The sequence below is a fragment of the Thalassophryne amazonica genome, chromosome 17 (genome assembly GCF_902500255.1).
Source record: "Thalassophryne amazonica chromosome 17, fThaAma1.1, whole genome shotgun sequence".
In the NCBI taxonomy this organism is placed as follows: domain Eukaryota; kingdom Metazoa; phylum Chordata; class Actinopteri; order Batrachoidiformes; family Batrachoididae; genus Thalassophryne; species Thalassophryne amazonica.
The window spans coordinates 33032024-33054196 of NC_047119.1; the positions used below are offsets into that span (position 1 = coordinate 33032024).

Sequence of the window (22173 nt, forward strand, 5' to 3'; positions counted from 1 at the left end):
ATAAACATGACAAATAATTACCTTTTTAGACGGCTCCAAATGCTTTCTCCACCTCATTAAGCGTGCGCACGAGAGAGAAAAGCGGCAGCTGGAATAGTCCTCTGTATAATTATTTTATATACGCAGCGTCCAGCACACAATGTGTGGCATCCAGTGGAACAAGGCGCAACATCCAGCTGTGAACACAGCGGGTGGGATTGAAGTCGTGCAAGTGTCAGGGCACCTTATGACTGGCTATCTGTCCAGTCAGTGGCGGGATTTACATTAAACTCTTTGATGAGAAACTTGTTAATTATATGTGTAGAAGAGTAATAGTCATCTAAGCTCATTTTCACTGCAGGAATTCTTGGGACACATTAAGGAGTCTGACACCTTTGTGCATGTCTCCACCGCAGGGACCATCCCTAAAAGGTGACTTTCAGTCCCTTCTCTGAGGAAGGTACTTCTGAAGGTCTTGAAAGACTAATGGGTGGAGCTCGACTCTGATTTGCCATTAACTCAAGAGGGAGAACATGACAACAACAAGTGCCAAACCAGATGGGCAAAATGAAAGCACAAGGTCTAGCGAGCAGTGAGCAAAGGGAAAAATCTACGCTGTGGCTGAAACTGTTGCAGAATTATTACATCACTGCATATGTAGTTGCATGAGCCTGGTGGCTCTTCACCGCAATGGAGACACAACAGCTGACAAAGCCAGATACGTGGCCGTTCATGCACTCAAAAAACTGATGCATTGGATGAACTCAATTATGAGCAGGATTTCCATCTAATAAATATATGTAGCCCCAACTCAAATAAAGCACATCCATCCAAGATAATTTAATTTAGTTGGGACTACATATATTTATTATATGGAAATGCTGCTCATAATTTAATTGAGTTCATCCAATGAGTCATTTGTTTGTGTGATACACTCAAAAAAACTGACTCACTGGACTGGATTTCCATCCATTCCATCCCAACTGAATTGAGTTCATCCCAAGAGCCATTTTTTTAGTGTAGATGGAAATCCTGCACATAAGTGAATTGAGTTCATCCAATGAGTCATTTTTTGAGTGTGTAAACATCCGCAACATCTAGGAAGTACGCCGATTTCCGACAGTGGAAATGTACCTTCTGTCATTTTGGTTGTCTGGGTTGGTGTCACAGAACTGAGTTTATTTAGAAGAAAGCTGACTTTGCCATCACTCAGATGGCAATGCATGGATCATCAACCTTATCATGCCACTCCCTGCAGAAATCAGCCCCCCCATGCCACCCCAGTCACATAAATCTGGATGTGTCACTGGTTGTTCCTTCCAGTATTCCCTTTGATAGCATGTAAACGGTGTACATTTATAAGCTGCAGCTCCAGACTGCTGGTGCTGAATTCTCATTTGAATATTGCATCATGAACCCCGAAAATTCACAGAAAAACAGCTCCATAAATGATAATATACTGTGATAGAAAGTGAAATATTGCTAGCTTTAAAGAGAATACATCGCAGCTTTCACCCCTGTGGCTACATTTTGTGTGCGATAAATGCATTCTACTTGTCGAAACGTACATGTGAAGCGGCTTCATCCTTTGAATGATTCTGACAAAGCTCCCATATTGAAGTTGCTGCATTACATCTGCAAATGTTTCATTTCTGATACATTTATTAATGTGCAATGCATTTTTGATGGGATTCAATGGGAGTGCTTGATTCATATTTAATGACCTTTTATGAACGCTATTCCCCTGGAAGGAGCACCGACGCGAGTTATGGCGTGGCAACATCGATGGGTGTCGTCACATCCTTTGATCGTAACAAAAATAAATAAGATGAAAACAAATTCAAAAACGCGGGAATGCACATGTACGCTGATGCAGACAGATTATCGTCTGCATACGAGTTATTGTTGTCATTTCAGCTACGGTGTGTGAAAGCTTTTCTTTGAAACATGGATGTGTGAGTGTGTGCGCTTTTTTTTTTTTTTGACCCCTGGGGGCCATCATACACATGTAACAGTTCGTACCGAGCAGAGGAACCAAATTCTCCACTTTGCTCGTCTCTGCCCTGTTGCCAATTCAGTTATTTCAGCACTAAGTGATGAAGTCCACTGAGAGGAAGAGACAGAATTTGGAGTCCAGTGTGAGACGTTCTCTCTCTCTCTCTGATGCTCACTGCGCATGCTTTTTTAGCTGCCTGTTTCGTCATTTGTTTGCACGTCCTCTCGGCGTGCGTGTTGGACTTTTCCACATTGTTTTTCTGATCCAACACAAGCTTTTTCCGCTGTCAATGATGAGCGCAAGATGTTTTGACAGTCATGGATGGTGGGCGGGTGCTATAGTTCACTGTGGCGTACAGGTGGTTCGAGCTTGTGTGATAGGGCGGTGAGGACCTTGTCGAACTTCTCATAGCGCTCTGATTGGCTGCCCTCTGAGCCACGGCTGCCCCACAGTAGGCGCATCTGGAACTCTGTTTGGAAGATTTCTTGTATCTCTGGTTGTTGCTGCAGTCCTGGAGAGGAAGAGGAGAGAACTTGTTCAGCTGACACAGTAAATGAGGAATGCTGGGATTACATAAGGATTTAGGGTGGATCTAGATTCAGGGGTGATTCTGATTTTTTTATTTTGTTTGGTTGTGAGCAAGCTCACTCAAAAAAAAAAAAAAATGTAGAGACTGGTATTTCTTTACAATGCAAGTAATACTCCCCAACTGCTCGTCTGGCACAAAGTAATCCAACAATAATTCCAACAATACGGAAGGATGCTCCAAAGAGATTGAGTACCAAAGACATCTGGTCATCTTCTTAGGTCCCTGTTGTCATCCAAGTCTCACAACTATACAGTAAGACGGGAATTACCAAGACCTTAAGCACTTGGACCTTCATTCTTCTGCAAAGGTACTGGCATTGCCAAACACCGCTGTGCAGTGATCTCATAATTCCAAAAGTTCTTGCCAGGCATCTCTTAATCTCAGGCTGTAAACCAAGAAACGTGAAAATCAATGCCTAGATAAGTCAATGTCTCTCCAAGTTCAACACTTTCACCACATACAGATACATTTCTGATGGCTGACACCAGGAATTCTTTGCAAGCCTGGATCTTATCCTTGATCCAGGACAATCGCAAACCTTGATACTCCAATTCCTCACTCAGCTTCCTCAAGTGCTGCAATCAGAGAATCCATTGATACTGCAAATATCACAGCGTCTTTCTAGAAGTCAATATCAGAAAGTCTTTCCTTGCTAACAAACACACCAAGTAGAAGTAAGTCCTTTAGGGGTGTTGAGGCCCATCGGACTGCTGCTTATACCCAGATACCACAGCGTGATGTGAACGAGAGTCTATGCAGGTTACTTCCCCAACCAAAGCTGGCACACATAGCTGGGTGGACTGAGACCATGTAGATGTTATGTATCCTGAAGCATACACCTGGAACCCCAGGTCTATCGGTTGGCTGTCCAACCCCTATGCCACAGAGCCACATACTGAATAGTGACCTGTTAAATTTTAATGCAATCAAAGATGTGGTCTCAGGAATTTTTTTGCCTTCATCAACATTGCAAGATAAGGTATTTTTTCAGCAATTTTGTCAATTTCTCATGAACAATGCATAGATCAAGTTAAACCAAGGAACACCTTCAGTTGTGTGTTGTCATGTCCAGGTGGGCATGACACCTGATCACCTCACCAACCTCCACCCTCGTGTGGGTTTGAAGTGGGTAAGTGTTTTTTGTTTTGCCACACCTCTGTTGGAACCAAATTGGTGCAGCAACAACAATCTGATCCTGAATTTGGAGAAAACCAAGGAGATGGTGATGGACCTGAGGAGAAGATGCCCCAGCCATACACCCATTTACATCAAGGACTCTGCTGTGGAGACTGTGCAACAACCAAAATTCCTGGGGGTTCATGTCTCCGACAACCTGACCTGGTCTCTGCACATTTCCTCTCTGGTTATAAAGGCCAACCAGCTTCTGCACTTTATCCACAGGTTAAAGAGTGCCCATCTGAGCCCGCCTGTCCTCACCTCCTTCTACAGAGGAACAATAGAGAGTGTACTAACCAGTAGAATCTCTCTGTGGCATGAAAGTAGCAGCCTTGCAGACAGGAAGACACTGGGGAAGGTTGTGAGGGCACCAAAGAAGAGACAGGCTGCCAACCTTTGGTGAACTGGCAGAACAGCACTGCTTTTTCAGGGCAAGAGGGATAATCAGAGACACTTCAAATTCCTTTAACAAACTGTTTTCCCTCCTGCCCTTAGGTTGATGGTACCATAGCCTGAGGTGCAAAACTCGCAGATTCAGGGACAGCTTTAACCCAACCGCCATAAGACAGTTAAATACAAATTGATAGAAAGAACTGTGCAATGTAGTATGTAGGATATAGAATACACTGGGAGCAAATTTATCCTTGAAGCATCTTCATATCCTCCTGACTACCAGGACATATATTGTAGTCAGGAGGATATGTGCAATATCCCGTGCCCTTTATTTATTTATTGTATGCTGTGTGTATATACAGATACAGTTCTCAATACTTTTTTTTTCAAACCCAATTTATCTCTATCACCCTATCACTACCACACCTTGGACTTTTATTCTGTTTTATTTATTCGTGCAGTGCATCAATATTTTGTTCTGTGACAACCTCTGTGATGTTTTTTACTGAATGACAATAAAAATAAGTCTAAGCCTAAGTCTAATGTGTAGGTTCTGAAAAGATATGGGCTTTTGTGGGACAAAACCCATGACCTTGTCGCTGTGAGACAAGAGCAGCATGCTCCCCATGAAATGGATGGACAACTAAAAAAAAAAGAAAAAAAAAAAGTCTGAAATGCACCAGAGTTATACATTTAGTTTACTTTATACCCCCTAATCAAGTATAATCACACAAAAATGTCTTGATGCCATTTCTGAAGCAACTACAAGATGTACAAGGAGGTTTGAATATGGGTGGACTTTGGACCCTCAACACCCTCGCTGGAAGACAATGCTGCTAACTGCTGCACCTCTGTGCATTGCAAGCATGAAAACAAACGAATCAGTGAAAAAGCCTAACTGCTGTTCATACACTACAAATGTAGTAAAACCAAAATCCATGATTATTACAATGATGCTACAGGGTAATAAATAGATCGTTTAGCCAGCATATAGCCAACTCCCAGTGCTCAATTTAAACACACAGTAAAGATATTTTATTGCAAATGAGCTGAGGATATCGGCTGAACGTAAACACGTCTCAGTATGAAGAACGTGCGTGTAGTTTGGGCTCGCAAGTGGCGAGGAGCAGCAGGAGGTCAGGCTAATCGATATGAAGATATAACAGAAAACAGGAATGTGAACTGACACATATTGACAAAGTGCTCAATAAAATAGTAATGGCTCCAAACTGAGAACCAATATAGGATATTAAAGATCAATAAAGGCAACACAGTGAGGCCACATGCACATACCTGACAACTACATCAAACAAATGATGTCACAATACAAATACTGAACACAGTCATCGTTATTAACACAGATACAGCTGGCTTTGCACAGAAAGAATTCAACTGGGTGCAACTGCTTTTCTTCATTTCATCAAGTTTATTTTATTAAAAAACAAAGTTGGAAAAGAATGAATGCAACCTGCCTGCTTTCTCAATTTAAAGACATCATTAGTTGCTTCAGTTTAGATTACAACGTTTGCTCAAACCGCCACGTTATGTTTGATCAATGTAAAATCTTTGCTTCGAATCAACTCAACATTACAAGTTTGGTGTACTTAAAATGAGATTTATTGAAAAATGCACTTTTATTTCAGATTGTTTGACTTTGAACCACCAACGCTTTGCTTTAGAAAAACCTGCTCTACCACCCACACCATGATACAGTAGTGTTCAGAATAATAGTAGTGCTATGTGACTAAAAAGATTGATCCAGGTTTTGAGTACATTTCTTATTGTTACATGGGAAACAAGGTACCAGTCGATTCAGTAGATTCTCACAAATCCAACAAGACCAAGCATTCATGATATGCACACTCTTAAGGCTATGAAACTGGGCTATTAGTAAAAAAAGTAGAAAAGTGGGTGTTCACAATAATAGTAGCATCTGCTGTTGACGCTACAAACTCAAAACTATTATGTTCAAACTGCTTTTTTAACAATCCTGTGAATCACTAAACTAGTATTTAGTTGTATAACCACAGTTTTTCATGATTTCTTCACATCTGCGAGGCATTAATTTTGTTGGTTTGGAACCAAGATTTTGCTCGTTTACTAGTGAGCTTGGGGTCATTGTCTTGTTGAAACACCCATTTCAATCAATCAATCAATCAATTTTTTTATATAGCGCCAAATCACAACAAACAGTTGCCCCAAGGCGCTTTATATTGTAAGGCAAGGCCATATAATAATTATGTAAAACCCCAACGGTCAAAACGACCCCCTGTGAGCAAGCACTTGGCTACAGTGGGAAGGAAAAACTCCCTTTTAACAGGAAGAAACCTCCAGCAGAACCAGGCTCAGGGAGGGGCAGTCTTCTGCTGGGACTGGTTGGGGCTGAGGGAGAGAACCAGGAAAAAGACATGCTGTGGAGGGGAGCAGAGATCAATCACTAATGATTAAATGCAGAGTGGTGCATACAGAGCAAAAAGAGAAAGAAACAGTGCATCATGGGAACCCCCCAGCAGTCTACGTCTATAGCAGCATAACTAAGGGATGGTTCAGGGTCACCTGATCCAGCCCTAACTATAAGCTTTAGCAAAAAGGAAAGTTTTAAGCCTAATCTTAAAAGTAGAGAGGGTGTCTGTCTCCCTGATCTGAATTGGGAGCTGGTTCCACAGGAGAGGAGCCTGAAAGCTGAAGGCTCTGCCTCCCATTCTACTCTTACAAACCCTAGGAACTACAAGTAAGCCTGCAGTCTGAGAGCGAAGCGCTCTATTGGGGTGATATGGTACTACGAGGTCCCTAAGATAAGATGGGACCTGATTATTCAAAACCTTATAAGTAAGAAGAAGAATTTTAAATTCTATTCTAGAATTAACAGGAAGCCAATGAAGAGAGGCCAATATGGGTGAGATATGCTCTCTCCTTCTAGTCCCCGTCAGTACTCTAGCTGCAGCATTTTGAATTAACTGAAGGCTTTTTAGGGAACTTTTAGGACAACCTGATAATAATGAATTACAATAGTCCAGCCTAGAGGAAATAAATGCATGAATTAGTTTTTCAGCATCACTCTGAGACAAGACCTTTCTGATTTTAGAGATATTGCGTAAATGCAAAAAAGCAGTCCTACATATTTGTTTAATATGCGCTTTGAATGACATATCCTGATCAAAAATGACTCCAAGATTTCTCACAGTATTACTAGAGGTCAGGGTAATGCCATCCAGAGTAAGGATCTGGTTAGACACCATGTTTCTAAGATTTGTGGGGCCAAGTACAATAACTTCAGTTTTATCTGAGTTTAAAAGCAGGAAATTAGAGGTCATCCATGTCTTTATGTCTGTAAGACAATCCTGCAGTTTAGCTAATTGGTGTGTGTCCTCTGGCTTCATGGATAGATAAAGCTGGGTATCATCTGCGTAACAATGAAAATTTAAGCAATACCGTCTAATAATACTGCCTAAGGGAAGCATGTATAAAGTGAATAAAATTGGTCCTAGCACAGAACCTTGTGGAACTCCATAATTAACTTTAGTCTGTGAAGAAGATTCCCCATTTACATGAACAAATTGTAATCTATTAGACAAATATGATTCAAACCACCGCAGCGCAGTGCCTTTAATACCTATGGCATGCTCTAATCTCTGTAATAAAATTTTATGGTCAACAGTATCAAAAGCAGCACTGAGGTCCAACAGAACAAGCACAGAGACGAGTCCACTGTCCGAGGCCATAAGAAGATCATTTGTAACCTTCACTAATGCTGTTTCTGTACTATGATGAATTCTAAAACCTGACTGAAACTCTTCAAATAGACCATTCCTCTGCAGATGATCAGTTAGCTGTTTTACAACTACCCTTTCAAGAATTTTTGAGAGAAAAGGAAGGTTGGAGATTGGCCTATAATTAGCTAAGATAGCTGGGTCAAGTGATGGCTTTTTAAGTAATGGTTTAATTACTGCCACCTTAAAAGCCTGTGGTACATAGCCAACTAACAAACATAGATTGATCATATTTAAGATCGAAGCATTAAATAATGGTAGGGCTTCCTTGAGCAGCCTGGTAGGAATGGGGTCTAATAAACATGTTGATGGTTTGGATGAAGTAACTAATGAAAATAACTCAGACAGAACAATCGGAGAGAAAGAGTCTAACCAAATACCGGCATCACTGAAAGCAGCCAAAGATTTCAAGGGCATGTCCTCTTCACCATAAGGCAACATGACCTCTTCAATTATTTTAACATATCCAAACTGATCCATTATACCTGGTGTGCGATATATAGGCCCAACACCATAGTAGGAGAAACATGCCCATATCATGATGCTTGCACCACCATGCTTCACTGTCTTCACTGTGAACTGTGGCTTGAATTCAGAGTTTGGGGGTTGTCTCATGTCTGCGGCCCTTGGACCCAAAAAGAACAATTTTACTCTCATCAGTCCACAAAATATTCCTCCAGTTCTCTTTAGGCCAGTTGATGTGTTCTTTGGCAAATTGTAACCTCTTCTGCACGTCTTTTATTTAACAGAGGGACTTTGCGGGGGATTCTTGCAAATAAATTAGCTTCACACAGGCGTCTTCTAACTGTCACAGCACTTACAGGTAACTCAAGACTGTCTTTGATAATCCTGGAGCTGATCAATGGGTGAGCCTTTGCCATTCTGATTATTCTTCTATTCATTTTGATGGTTGTTTTCCATTTTCTTCCACGCGTCTCTGTTTTTTTGTGTCCATTTTAAAGCATTGGAGATCATTGTAGATGAACAGCCTATAATTTTTTGCACCTGCGTATAAGTTTTCCCCTCTCCAAACAACTTTTTAATCAAACTACGCTGTTCTTCTGAACAATGTCTTGAACGTCCCATTTTCCTCAGGCTTTCAAAGAGAAAAGCATGTTCAACAGGTGCTGGCTTCATCCTTAAATAGGGGACACCTGATTCACACCTGAAGAACTCACTGACTGAATGCCACACTACTATTATTGTGAACACCCCCTTTTCTACTTTTTTTTTTTTTTTACTAATAGCCCAATTTCATAGCCTTAAGAGTGTGCATATCATGAATGCTTGGTCTTGTTGGATTTGTGAGAATCTACTGAATCTACTGGTACCTTGTTTCCCATGTAACAATAAGAAATATACTCAAAACCTGGATTAATCTTTTCACATAGCACTACTATTATTCTGAACACTGCTGTAGCTACACACACTGAAAAAAACATGATTGTTGGACAAACTTAAAAAAGCGCTTCAACTAGTAACAGTCAACTGAATTTGGATAATCCAAATGAACTTAACATATGATATTTATACCAACTTGTTAACTTAATTTAGACAAACTTCATACAAGTGTTAAAAATTGACATAATTTCTTTGGGTTTTCTTTTTCATTGCAGTACATCCAGTGGTGGGCACAGTTCACTAATCCGCTAACCGCTAATTAGCAAACCTAACATTTTCATTAGCGCATTAGCTTTTCAGATAACTCTGAAAACCATCAGTGGACCAATTAGCTTCCGCTAAATTTAGTTCCGCTAACTTTTGGTCTGTTAACATTTTATTTGCTGGTAAAATGGGTAAATTTAACGGTCAAAAACGTCTGTAAACCTTAAAATAGCCCAGCAGCCCCTGCGGTGCTTAAACTCAAAACTGGTTTATCAGTAGCCCACAGTGTAATCCGATCTGGTCGCAAACAAGTTAATACCAAAAATTAGCGTTTAGCGGTAACTTCCGCTACATTTTTCATCAGTTTATCAGTTTAGCGTTGCAAAAGTTAACTTTTCAGTTAGTGGTTTAATAGTTATTGAAGCTACCAGTGAGTATATCTTATTTACACTAATTGTATTTGAGTTTGTTTGACTAATGTGTTTTATTTAGACTCTAGTTCATAATTTGACTTGTAAGCAGGGACAGGCTCCACCCCCAACCACAACGTTAGTACACTACTCACATTTATTAAAGGAGCAAAGTGCAAATTTTAAGTTATGTTATATAATGGCATATGAATGGACATAACTGTGTACAAATTTGTTTGTTTTGATACTTATTAGTATTCTTGTGTGGTTTGGCAGTTTTTCTCATCATTAAAATCCACAAAATAACCCAAATCAATCAAGTCTGAAAATTACCCCATAACAAAACAACTTGGTATGTCAACTAAACATTTATTAAACAAATTTAAATACTAATCAATAAGATGTATGACCCCCTCAAACATTTACACACTCCTGACATTGACTTGGCATATTCTTGATAATCCTGTCAACAGTACAAAAGCATACCCGCTCCTTTAATAAATGTGAGTAGTATAACATAAGCAACAGGAAAATGTGTGGGCAGATAAATGATCATTTGTCAAACATCCGTGTTTGACAAATGGCTCAAGTGGTAGAAGCTGAATGGCTGTAAGTTGAAACGTTTGCGACTAGCCCTGCATGTGAAAAAAACCCTTGAGCAAGATGCTAAACCCCCAAAACCTTATAAAATTCAGAGGTAGTTACTGTAGTATCAAAAAGGGCTTAACATGATCTGCAATACACCAATCTTATTATTTTAAGTTAACTAAACTGGCAATTTTGAGTTGATCTGAATTAAAAAGTTAAGTTGGTCAAGAGCAACATAGCTGTCTGAACAAACCTTTTCATCTAAATGTGTGCAAATAATATCTTTAAGTTGAGAAATTAGACCATGGGGCGAGTTGTTAATATGTGCTCATAAACTTATTTTTGTTGAGCATATAATAAGTCAACTTGATTGTAAGTCCTTGTAGCATCTCCCTTTTTTACTTGGGGTCACCACAGCAGATCCAATATGGATTTGCTTGTTGATTTGGCACAAGTTTTACACTGGATGGCCTTCCTGATGCAACTCCACATTCCAGGGGTGGCCTTGAACCGGGAACCTCCTGCACTGGACACAAGTGTGCTCACCACCTGGCCAGTGGAAACCACTTGATTACTTCGCTAAAATGATTGCAATTGTGAATGAAAAAGTCCCCAAGCTGGAGGGTGGAACATGGCTTCTGTTGCCCTTTTTAAATTTTGTGTGAAAATTACTTTTTTGAAGGAGTGCTGGTGACTGGAAGTGTGTAATAACACAGATGAACAAAAAAGAAACGAGAAAGATTGTAACATCATCATCACCACGACCTCCTTCCCTGGAGGCAGCCATGACGACGAGTAACAACTGTAGGCGTCATGAACTCTGATTGGTTACTGACAAGTAATAATGAAGGGCAATTTGTCATGGATCGTGATTGGTCAAGCGCTGATTACACGATCAGCGTGATTAGCCTGAGTGCTCCCTTGCTTGTGCTGTGGTGTGCTGTACATAATCTCTACTGAAGTGCATAGTTTAGGTTAAAAATCAGTTCCTGAAAAGATGCTGGAAATATTCGTGTTGACTGTGTTGACTTTAAGCACTGAATATGGTCCAAATTGGTGACGCCTTTTGGTTTTGACCTGCTATAGGTCTTATTCGGTCTTACCCTGCAGTTTGCTCTCAGCATTACTTCTGTAGATCCCCCCGTGATGTGCAATGGTACGCGCTGCCTCTAAATGGTACATGACTACGTCTACTCCAACCTCCGCACTCTCCCAGGGTTCCAGCGCCTCCCCGAGAGCCAGACCTCGCTCCAGCAAGGACAGGATGGGGATGATGTGGGGGAAGGAGGTGCTGGACAAGGTGCTGGACTCTGGAAGGGAAAGATGGTAAAACAATTTAGAAACATAAAAAGAGTCTGCAACAAAAACACTCCTTCACATCTCACCTTTGCCATCATTGATGTTCTTCAGAAATGGCTTGAGCTTCTTCTCATAGAGGATGGCACCCTCTGTATGTCGCTGGCGTAACGTAACCCAAGTCTGCTCCAGACGGGAAATCTGATTACAGAAGCAGGTCAAAGGCATTAGTACTGACTTACATCAAATGTTAGAATGTCTCGTTTAGAGTTTCTGTGCAATAACAACCTGCGGTAGCTCCAACGCTCTCATCACGGCAGCGAAACCAAACATATTGCCCAGATTACTTTTCAACTCAGCTGCTAATTGGATGGTTTTATGGAGCAGAGCCGCCCTCTCCTCTGTGGTTCCCGTACAGCCGAGCAGGTCCACCGCCATCATGATGGACATGGTGTAGAACCTGAGGAAGAAGATGTTAAGATTACATTGGCCAAGACTGTATCACAACTGAATTTGTTACCACAACCAGGCACATTGTCTACTACAGTTCACGACTCACTACTTAGCAAGGAGGTATGTTTTTGAAGTGTTTTTATTAGTTTGATTTTGGTGCACTCAAAAAAATGACTCATTGGATGAACTCAATTAAATTATGAGCAGGATTTCCATCTAATAAATATATGTAGCCCCAACTCAAAAACAGCACATCCATGTAAGAACATTTCATTTAATTTAGTTGGGACTACATATATTTATTAGATGGAAATCCAATCCAATGAGTCAGTTTTTTGAGTGTGTTGAAATTATTTCCAACATAGAAAACCATTTTCTTTCTGCATGACATCACAACACATTTAAACAGACATATTCAAATGTGATTTTTCATACTATCTTAACCTTATCTCCACAAACGACCCATTTTGTTCATCTGATATATTAAAAAATATAACACATCAGCAAAACAATGGCATAAACTGACACAAATCTGTGAACACTAACTTTTAAATATTTTACTGTACTGTTTTAACTTCCTCCTTTTATCTGTTTTGTGGTATTGCTTTGGTCTTAATATTTGTTATATTCTGTACTGTTTTGACTTAGCTCTTAATCTTTTTGGTTAAATAGTAAAAGCCTAACCAGGGACAGGGGTTGAAAATTAGCTGTTGCTAGAAACCTGCATGCATGACATCTGTTTTATATTTCATATGAAATATTATAATGCATTTGTCGCTGTACAATAAACATCTTAAAAACAACAAGAACAAAAAACCAAGGGTTTACACCAAAGATCAAAACGACCATTTGTAAGCATTTTCGTGAAACAAGTTCAATTGGTCAATAAGCAATTTAAAACGCGTTGATGTTTTTGTTCGTTACCATGGTAATCCTTCAGTGTTCCATTACAGCTTATGCACTCCTCTATATTATATTACATTACTTTATATTATACAGGTGTATGCAAACGTTTGGGCACCCCTGATAATTTTCATGATTTTCCTCTATGCAGTGGCTTGCAAAAGTATACAGTCCCTTGGTATTTCACGCATTTTAATTTGTTTATGGCATTTCAAATACAAAATGTAAATCAGGCTTCTCAGTATAAAAATTTCTAAACTTATCCTCCTTAGACTCAAAGTGAAAGTAAATCTCTACAACTTGATATAAATTAATTAAAAATATAAAATCCAAGATGATGGGTTGCACAAGTAATCAGCCCCTTTGGTATAATACCTGTAAATATTCAGTTTAATTGCCAGTTTTCTTCAAACTGTTGTGTGGGCCGCCCGAAGAGGAGGTACTGCTGGCCCAGCACCAGAGGGTGCCCTGCCTGAAGGCGGGCTTCAGGCACCAGAGGGTGCACTTGCCGCATGGGAGCTCCAGGAGCCCGGAGCTGACAGCTGTCACCACTCATCAATCATCATAACCATAAAAGCCTGGAGGAGACACATCTCTGCCGAAAAATCAGCTTACCCGACAGGTAAACGTTTTCAGCCGTTATTGTGCCGTTCGCACATCACTTGCTACTGAGTTGGGCAGTCGTATCCTTTGTATACTCGCAGCTTGGAGCTGGGTTTGTGGAAGTTGGAGGGAGTTGGCGTTTCCCACTCCTCACTTTCCTGATCACTTAAGTATACTATTGGTACTACACGTACTTCCTGGGTGTGGTGGATTTTTCCCTCAGGAAGGGACTGTGACTTCTGCTGACTGTTTGCTGGGTGTGCACACACCCACTTGATCTGTTTGTGCTTCCTGCCAGCAGTACCCGATCCGACAGCTGGAGGCAGTGGCCACCTGGGGACTCAGGACTTGGCGGCTCCGGTGTATTGCAGGTCTCCACTGACAGTGGAAATCGTGTGGGGCCCGACTCTTCTCTGGACAGGCGTCTCCTATCCTCGAGCCTGCCCACACGTCACCTATTGTTTAATTGACTGTTACCTAAAGTTGTATCTGTATTCCGTTGTGCACATTTTCACAACATTAAATTGTTATCTTTTGGTATTTTCATTGTCCGTTCATTTACGCCCCCTGTTGTGGGTCCGTGTCACTACACTTTCCCAACAGGATTTCTCGGCCAATCGTCATGGATCCCGAGGGGCGTCAACCATCGAGTGAACCACCAATGGAAACGCAAGGTGCACAGGCGCCAGCAGGAGGCGTATTAGGTGAGATAGCAAATCTTAACTGCCTTCACTGCTCGGTTGGACTTGGTAACCGAGCAGAACGTTATACTCAATCGGAGGATGGAGGCTCTCACCGCTCAGGTGGAAGCGCACGCGCAGGGCGCTGCTGCAGCACCTCCTCCTGCTGACCGAGTGCCGAATACAGACATTCCAGTGGTCGTTCAATGAACTCCCCCCCCCCCCCCCCATCCCCTGAAGCATACATAAGCCCTCCGGAGCTGTACGGAGGTTGTGTCGAGATGTGAGCAGACTTCCTGATGCAGTGTTCGCTCGTCTTTGCACAGCGTCCCGTCATGTACGCGTCAGATGTCAGCCGGGTGGCTTATGTTATAAGCTTGCTTCGAGGAGAGGCACGCGCCTGGGCTACGGCGCTCTGGGAGCAGAATTCACGGCTCCTAACAACATATGCTGGGGTTGTGCGGGAGTTCAAACAAGTGTTTGATCACCCCAATAGAGGCGAGACTGCTTCGAACATGCTGCTGTCAATGAGACAGGGGCGTCGGAGTGCAGCAGAGTATGCAGTCGACTTCCGCATTGCGGCAGCGAGGTCCGGCTGGAATACTGTTGCACTCCGCGCCGCTTTCATAAACGGACTGTCTCCGGTCCTGAAGGAGCATCTGCTGGATAAGGACGAGCCGCGGGATTTTGACGGGCTTATCGACCTGGTTATTCGGTTAGACAACCGATTAGAAGAACATCGTCGGGAGCGGGGCGAAGGGCGTGGCCGGGCACGAGCCGTCCCTCTTCCTTCCGGGTCCGAAACGGTGCCGCCGTACCCACGCTCCACAGCCAGAGAGCTCCGTGTGTCAACAGCTCCCCCTGCTGAAGAAGCTATGGACACGAGCAGGGCCAAAGTTAAATCAAATAACAGACAACGGAGGCTGGCCCGCGGGGACTGTTTCTTCTGTGGCTCGAGTGAGCACATACAGAAGAACTGCCCCAAGCGGTTAAACTACAACGCCCGTCCTTAGAGATTGGGCTAAGGGTGGGCCATAACACTCACGCGGGGAAACCCCGAAAATCGGCACGCATCCCAGTCACGATCCTGACTGGGGATCTAACCCTTCACGCCCCAGCACTGGTGGACACGGGGTCGGAAGGGAATCTGCTGGACAGCAAATGGGCAAGGGAAGTTGGGCTCCCTCTAGTGGCCCTACCTTCACCATTGAAGGTACGGGCACTAGATGGCACCCTTCTCCCATTAATCACACACCAGACACAGCCCGTGACATTGGTTGTGTCTGGGAATCACAGGGAGGAGATTGTGTTTTACGTAACACCTTCTACCTCCCGAGTGATTTTGGGGTTTCCATGGATGGTAAAGCACAATCCCCGGATTGATTGGCCGTCTGGGGTTGTGACGCAGTGGAGCGAAACCTGCCACCGGGAGTGCTTAGGATCCTCGGTTCCACCCAGTGTCACAGCTAAGGAGGAGGTTCTAGTCCCCCCCAATCTGGCGGCGGTGTCAGCCGAGTACCACAACCTTGCTGACGTCTTCAGCAAGGATCTGGCACTCACGCTGCCCCTGCACCATCCATACGATTGTGCCATTGATTTGATCCCGGGCGTCGAGTACCTGTCCAGCAGGCTGTACAACCTCTCACGTCCGGAGTGCGAATCAATGGAGACCTACATCCGGGACTCTTTAGCTGCTGGGTTGATCCGGAACTCCACCTCCCCGATGGGTGCTGGTTTCTTTTTTGTGGGCAAGAAAGACGGCGGACTCCGTCCATGCATTGATTACAGAGGGCTGAACGAGATCACGGCTCGCAACCGATACCCATTACCTCTGTTGGATTCAGTGTTCACGCCCTTGCATGGAGCCCAAATTTTCACAAAACTGGATCTTAGGAATGCATATCACCTGGTTCGGATCTGGAAGGGAGACGAGTGGAAGATGGCATTTAACACCCCGTAAAGGTCACTTTGAGTACCTGGTCATGCCATTCGGCCTCACCAATGCGCCCGTGACGTTCCAAGCTTTGGTTAATGACGTCTTGCGGGACTTCCTGCATTGGTTCGTCTTTGTATACCTTGACGATATTCTCATCTTCTCCCCGGATCCTGAGACTCATGTGCAGCATGTACGTCAGGTCCTGCAGCGGTTGTTGGAGAACCGGTTGTTTGTGAAGGGCGAGAAGTGCGAGTTCCACCACACTTCTTTGTCCTTCTTGGGGTTCATAATCTCCTCCAACTCCGTCGCCCACGATCCGGCCAAGGTTGTGGCGGTGAGAGACTGGCCCCAACCCACAAGCCGTAGGAAACTGCAGCAGTTCCTCTGCTTTGCAAATTTCTACCGGAGGTTCATAAAGGGCTACAGCCAGGTAGTTAGCCCCCTGACGGCCCTAACCTCCACTAAAGTCCCCTTCACCTGGTCGGATCGGTGCGAAGCCGCGTTTAGGGAGTTGAAACGCCGGTTCTCGACTGCACCAGTTCTGGTGCAGCCCGATCCCAATCGCCAGTTTATAGTTGAAGTGGATGCCTCTGACTCAGGGATAGGAGCCGTGCTGTCCCAGAGTGGGGAGTCCGACAAGGTTCTCCATCCTTGTGCCTATTTTTCCCGCAGGTTGACCCCAGCTGAAAGGAACTATGACGTCGGCAATCGGGAACTTCTGGCGGTGAAAGAGGCCCTTGAGGAGTGGAGACACCTGTTGCAGGGAGCTGCGGTACCTTTCACGGTTTTCACGGACTATCGGAACCTGGAGTACATCCCGACCGCTAAGCGTCTGAACCCCAGGCAAGCCCGTTGGTCATTGTTCTTCGGTCGGTTTGACTTCCAAATCACTTATCGCCTCGGGACCAAGAACCAACGGTTCGATGCACTGTCCCGGGTGCATGAAGAGGAGGTCAAGCCAGAGCTGTCGGATCCACCGGACACCATCATCCCCGAGTCCACTGTCGTCGCAACCCTCACCTGGGACATGGAGAAGACCGTCCGGAAGGCCCTGACATGACACCCGGACCCTGGCGATGGGCCGAAGAACTGCCTATACGTCCCACCAGAGGCCAGAGCTGCAGTCTTGGACTTCTGTCATGGTTCCAAGCTCTCCTGTCACCCAGGGGTGCGAAGAACCATGGCAGTGGTCCGGCAGCGCTTCTGGTGGGCGTCGATGGAAGCCGACGTCCGGGAGTACGTCCAGGCAAGCACCACCTGTGCCAGGGGCAAGGGAGAACACAAGAAGGAACAGGGACTCCTCCAGCCGCTGCCCGTGCCACGTCGCCCCTGGTCCCACATCGGCCTGGACTCTGTCACGGGTCTCCCTGCGTCTCAGGGTATGACCGTCATCCTGACGATAGTGGACCGGTTCTCCAAGGCGGCCCACTTCGTAGCCCTCCCGAAGCTCCCGACAGCCCAGGAGACTGCAGACCTCCTGGTCCACCACGTCATGCGTCTGCATGGTATCCCAACGAACATTGTTTCAGATCGTGGTCCCCAGTTCTCCTCGCAAGTCTGGAGGAGTTTCGGTAGGGAACTGGGGGCCACCGTGAGTCTCTCGTCCGGGTACCACCCACAGACCAATGGACAGGCAGAGCGGGCGAATCAAGATCTGGAGCAGGCCCTGCTGTGTGTGACCTCTGCGCACCCGACGGCCTGGAGTCAACATCTGGCCTGGATCGAGTATGCCCATAACAGCCAAATCTCCTCGGCGACCAGCCTCTCCCCCTTCGAGGCGTGTTTGGGGTACCAGCCCCCATTGTTCCCAGCCATGGAGGGAGAGGTCGAGGTCCCCTCGGTCCAGGCCCACCTCAGAAGGTGCCGTTGGGTGTGGCGCACAGCCCGCTCTGCCCTTCTGAAAGCCCGGACGAGGGCTAAGGACCATGCAGACCGCCGGTGTACCCCGGCTCCTGCATACCAGCCCGGGCAGGAGGTATGGCTATCTACCAAGGACATCCCTCTACACGTGGACTCCCAGAAACTGAAGGACAGATTTATCGGGCCATTTTCCATCATCAAAGTCCTCAGTCCAGCCACAGTGAAGCTGAGGCTACCAGCTTCACTGCGGATACATCCAGTTTTCCATGTTTCCAAGATCAAGCCGTGTCACACCTCCACCCTCTGCACCCCCGGACCAGCACCGCCTCCTGCACGCATCATAGACGGCGAGCCTTCGTGGACCATCTGCAGGCTCCTGGATGTTCGTCGGAGGGGCCAGGGATTCCAATATCTGGTGGACTGGGAGGGTTACGGACCTGAAGAACGCTCCTGGGTGAAGAGGAACTTCATCCTGGACCCGGCTCTCCTGCCCGATTTCTACCAATGGCATCCCGACAAGCCTGGTCGGGCGCCAGGAAGCGCCTGTTGGGGGGGGGGGTCCTGTTGTGTGGGCCGCCCGAAGAGGAGGTACTGCTGGCCCAACACCAGAGGGCGCCCTGCCTGAAGGCGGGCTTCAGGCACCAGAGGGCGCAGTCGCCGCATGGGAGCTCCAGGAGCCCGGAGCTGACAGCTGTCACCACTCATCAATCATCATTACCATAAAAGCCTGGAGGAGACACCACATCTCTGCCGAGAAATCAGCTTACCCGACAGGTAAACGTTTTCAGCCGTTATTGTGCCGTTCGCACATCACTTGCTACTGAGTTGGGCAGTCGTATCCTTTGTATACTCGCAGCTTGGAGCTGGGTTGTGGAAGTTGGCGTTTCCCACTCCTCACTTTCCTGATCACTTAAGTATACTATTGGTACTGCACGTACTTAGTGTTCCTGTTTCCTGGGTGTGGTGGATTTTTCCCTCAGGAAGGGACTGTGACTTTTGCTGACTGTTTGCTGGGTGTGCACACACCCACTTGATCTGTTTGTGCTTCCTGCCAGCAGTACCCAATCCGACAGCTGGAGGCAGTGGCCACCTGGGGACTCAGGACTTGGCGGCTCCGGTGTATTGCAGGCCTCCGCTGGCAGTGGCAATCGTGTGGGGCCCGACTCTTCTCTGGACAGGCGTCACCTATCCTCGAGCCTGCCCACACGTCACCTATTGTTTAATTGACTGTTACCTAAAGTTGTATCTGTATTCCGTTGTGCACATTTTCACAACATTAAATTGTTATCTTTTGGTATTTTCATTGTCCGTTCACTTACGCCCCCTGTTGTGGGTCTGTGTCACTACACTTTCCCAACACAAACAAGTCAGGGGATGGATACATGAACATTTCCAAGTCACTGAATATGTCTTGAACTTTATTTACATCAGTTATGAAGAAATACAAACAGTATGACACTCTATGGTAAATCTGCATGGAGTAAACAGTTCTCAAAAACTGAGTGACTATGCAAGAAGGAGAAGAGTGAGGAAAGCCACCAAGACACCCAGACAACCCAGAAGAAATTACAGGCTTCTGTAGCTGTGACTGGAGAAATTGTGCAAAGTGCATGTTTTGTATTTTGTATCACCAGTTATACAGCTTCATGATGAAGTGGGACAGAGGAGGGTTTTCTTTCACCAAAACATTAAATCTAGGCTTGTATCTCAGATGTACCTTCTGGTAAACTGTAGCTGAACTTTCAGGTCTAATTTTGAGTAAAACCCTCCCCTATACCACTTCATCCTGAAGCTGTATAACTGGGGATACAAAATGCAAAACATGCACTATGCACATTTTCTCCAATCACAGCCACAGCCTTTTCTGGTTTGTCTGGGTGTCTTTCCTCACTCTTCACCTTCTTGCACAGTCACTCAGTTTTTAAGAATCGTCTACTCCACACAGATTTACCAGAGAGTGCCATACTGTTTGTATTTCTTCATAACTGATGTAAATAAAGTTCAAGACATATTCAGTGACTTGGAAATGTTCATGTATTCATCCCCTGACTTGTCTGAAGAAAACTGGCAATTAAACTGATTATTTGCAGGTATTATACCAAAGGGGCTGATTACTTATGCAACCCATCATCTTGGATTTTATATTTTTAATTAATGTATATCAAGTTGTAGAGATTTACTTTCACATTGAGTCTAAGGAAAATAATTTTAGAATTTTTTATACTGAGAAGCCTGATTTACTTTTTGTATTTGAAATGCCATAAACAAATTAAAATGCGTGAAATACCAAGGGGCTGAATACTTTTGCAAGCCACTGTAAATCACTGGTTGTCTGCATCAGAAATTTCAGTTAAATATATCATATAGCAGATGAATACACTGATATATGAGAAGTGAAATGAAGTTTCTAGTATTTACAGAAAGTGTGCAATAATTATTTAAACAAAATTAGGCAGGTGCATAAATTTGGGCATCCATGTCATTTTATTGATTTGAATACATTTAGCACTAACTATTGGAACACAATAATTGACCTCCTTACACAGGTGAATCCAATCATGAGAAAGGGTATTTCAGGTGGCCATTTACAAATGTTTCTCCTCATTGCATCTCTTCTAATGAGTGGCAACATGGGCGCCTCTAAACAACTCTCATATGACCTGAAAACAAAGATTATTCAACATCATGGTTTAGGGGAAGGATACAAAAAGCTATCTCAGAGATTTCAGCTTTCAGTTTCCACTGTGAGGAACATAGTGAGGAAATGGAAGACCGCAGGCACAGTACTAGTTAAGGCCCAAAGTGGCAGGCCAAGAAAAATCTCAGATAAGCTGAAGCGAAGGATGGTGAGAACAGTCAGAGTCGACCCACAGACCTAGTCCAAAGATCTACAACATGAACTTGCTGCAGACAGTGGCTCTGTGCATTGTTCAACTATACAGTGCACTTTGCACAAGGAGATGCTGGATGAGAGAGTAATGCAGAGGAAGCCTTTTCTGCGTACATGCCACAAACAGAGTCGCTTGAGGTATGCTAAAGCAAATTTGGACAAGCCAGCTTCATTTTGGAATAAGTTGCTGTGGACTGATGAAACTAAAATTGAGTTATTTGGACATAACAAGGGGTGGCTTGCAACATGGACAAGAACAGAGGCAGAGTATGTGCAATCAATACCTGAATTACTGCAAGAATCATCCAATAATGCATTAAGGAAGACAATAAAAATAATAATGCATGTGTACCTTTCTAGTAAGTCAAGTCTCAGCTGGTGTCCATGAGGCAGCGTCAGTAACTCTAACCCCGAGGACACTCCCATCATCCTTTGCATCTCAGAGCTCACGCCCAATATTCTAGCAACCTGTTAAAAAGAAAAACACCAGGATCTGGGTTCAGTTGGACATGCAGGTACACGAGAGTCCATTGCTGCCCCCTGGACAGGACACCAGTTACTTCCCCAGCCAAGCCCAGTACCCATTTACAGCTGGCTTGACTGAGACAGTGCATTTTTAGTGTCTTGTCCAAGTACACAGACAGGTAGCATGGGGAGGATTTGAGATCTAAATATTGACAGGCCATCTCACTGAGCTACCTGTTCTACAAAGTCACAGGCACTTGGGTTTCTATTTTCCTACATGTCATGGGGCAACATATGCAACCTAAAAAGTTCAAATTACTGGTTGGGTTTTTGTGCATTTTGACATAATCCAGTCAGGTCAGGGCCATGCACTCTTACTGGTCTGTAGAGGATAAGGCAACACACATCCACCACACCACGATACCATCCTGTGTCTTGATGGGTAATGATCCAGGATCCGGCTGTCCATCCCCAATTCTGTAAAGTATCTATCTACCTTCCTACAAGTACTTACCCACCCACCTACCTAACTTCCTACCTACCTTCCTTTGCGTACTTACCTATCTACCTATCTTGTTTCA

General features: G+C 44.4%; 1 protein-coding gene across 2 annotated transcripts in view; it reads right to left on the minus strand.

Annotated features, from left to right (window-relative positions):
* Window positions 1-1012: 1012 nt before the first annotated feature.
* Window positions 1013-22173, minus strand: part of sh2d3ca (SH2 domain containing 3Ca) — a 189492-nt gene continuing 168331 nt past the window's right edge. For both annotated transcript variants that reach the window (XM_034192003.1, XM_034192004.1), the window contains 5 exons: window positions 21480-21595; window positions 12091-12262; window positions 11892-12003; window positions 11610-11816; window positions 1013-2486 (listed from right to left, as the gene is read on the minus strand). In XM_034192003.1, coding sequence (XP_034047894.1) covers window positions 2311-2486; window positions 11610-11816; window positions 11892-12003; window positions 12091-12262; window positions 21480-21595 — 783 coding nt within the window. In that variant the 3' untranslated portion in view covers window positions 1013-2310. The remainder of the gene's footprint in view (window positions 2487-11609; window positions 11817-11891; window positions 12004-12090; window positions 12263-21479; window positions 21596-22173) is intronic.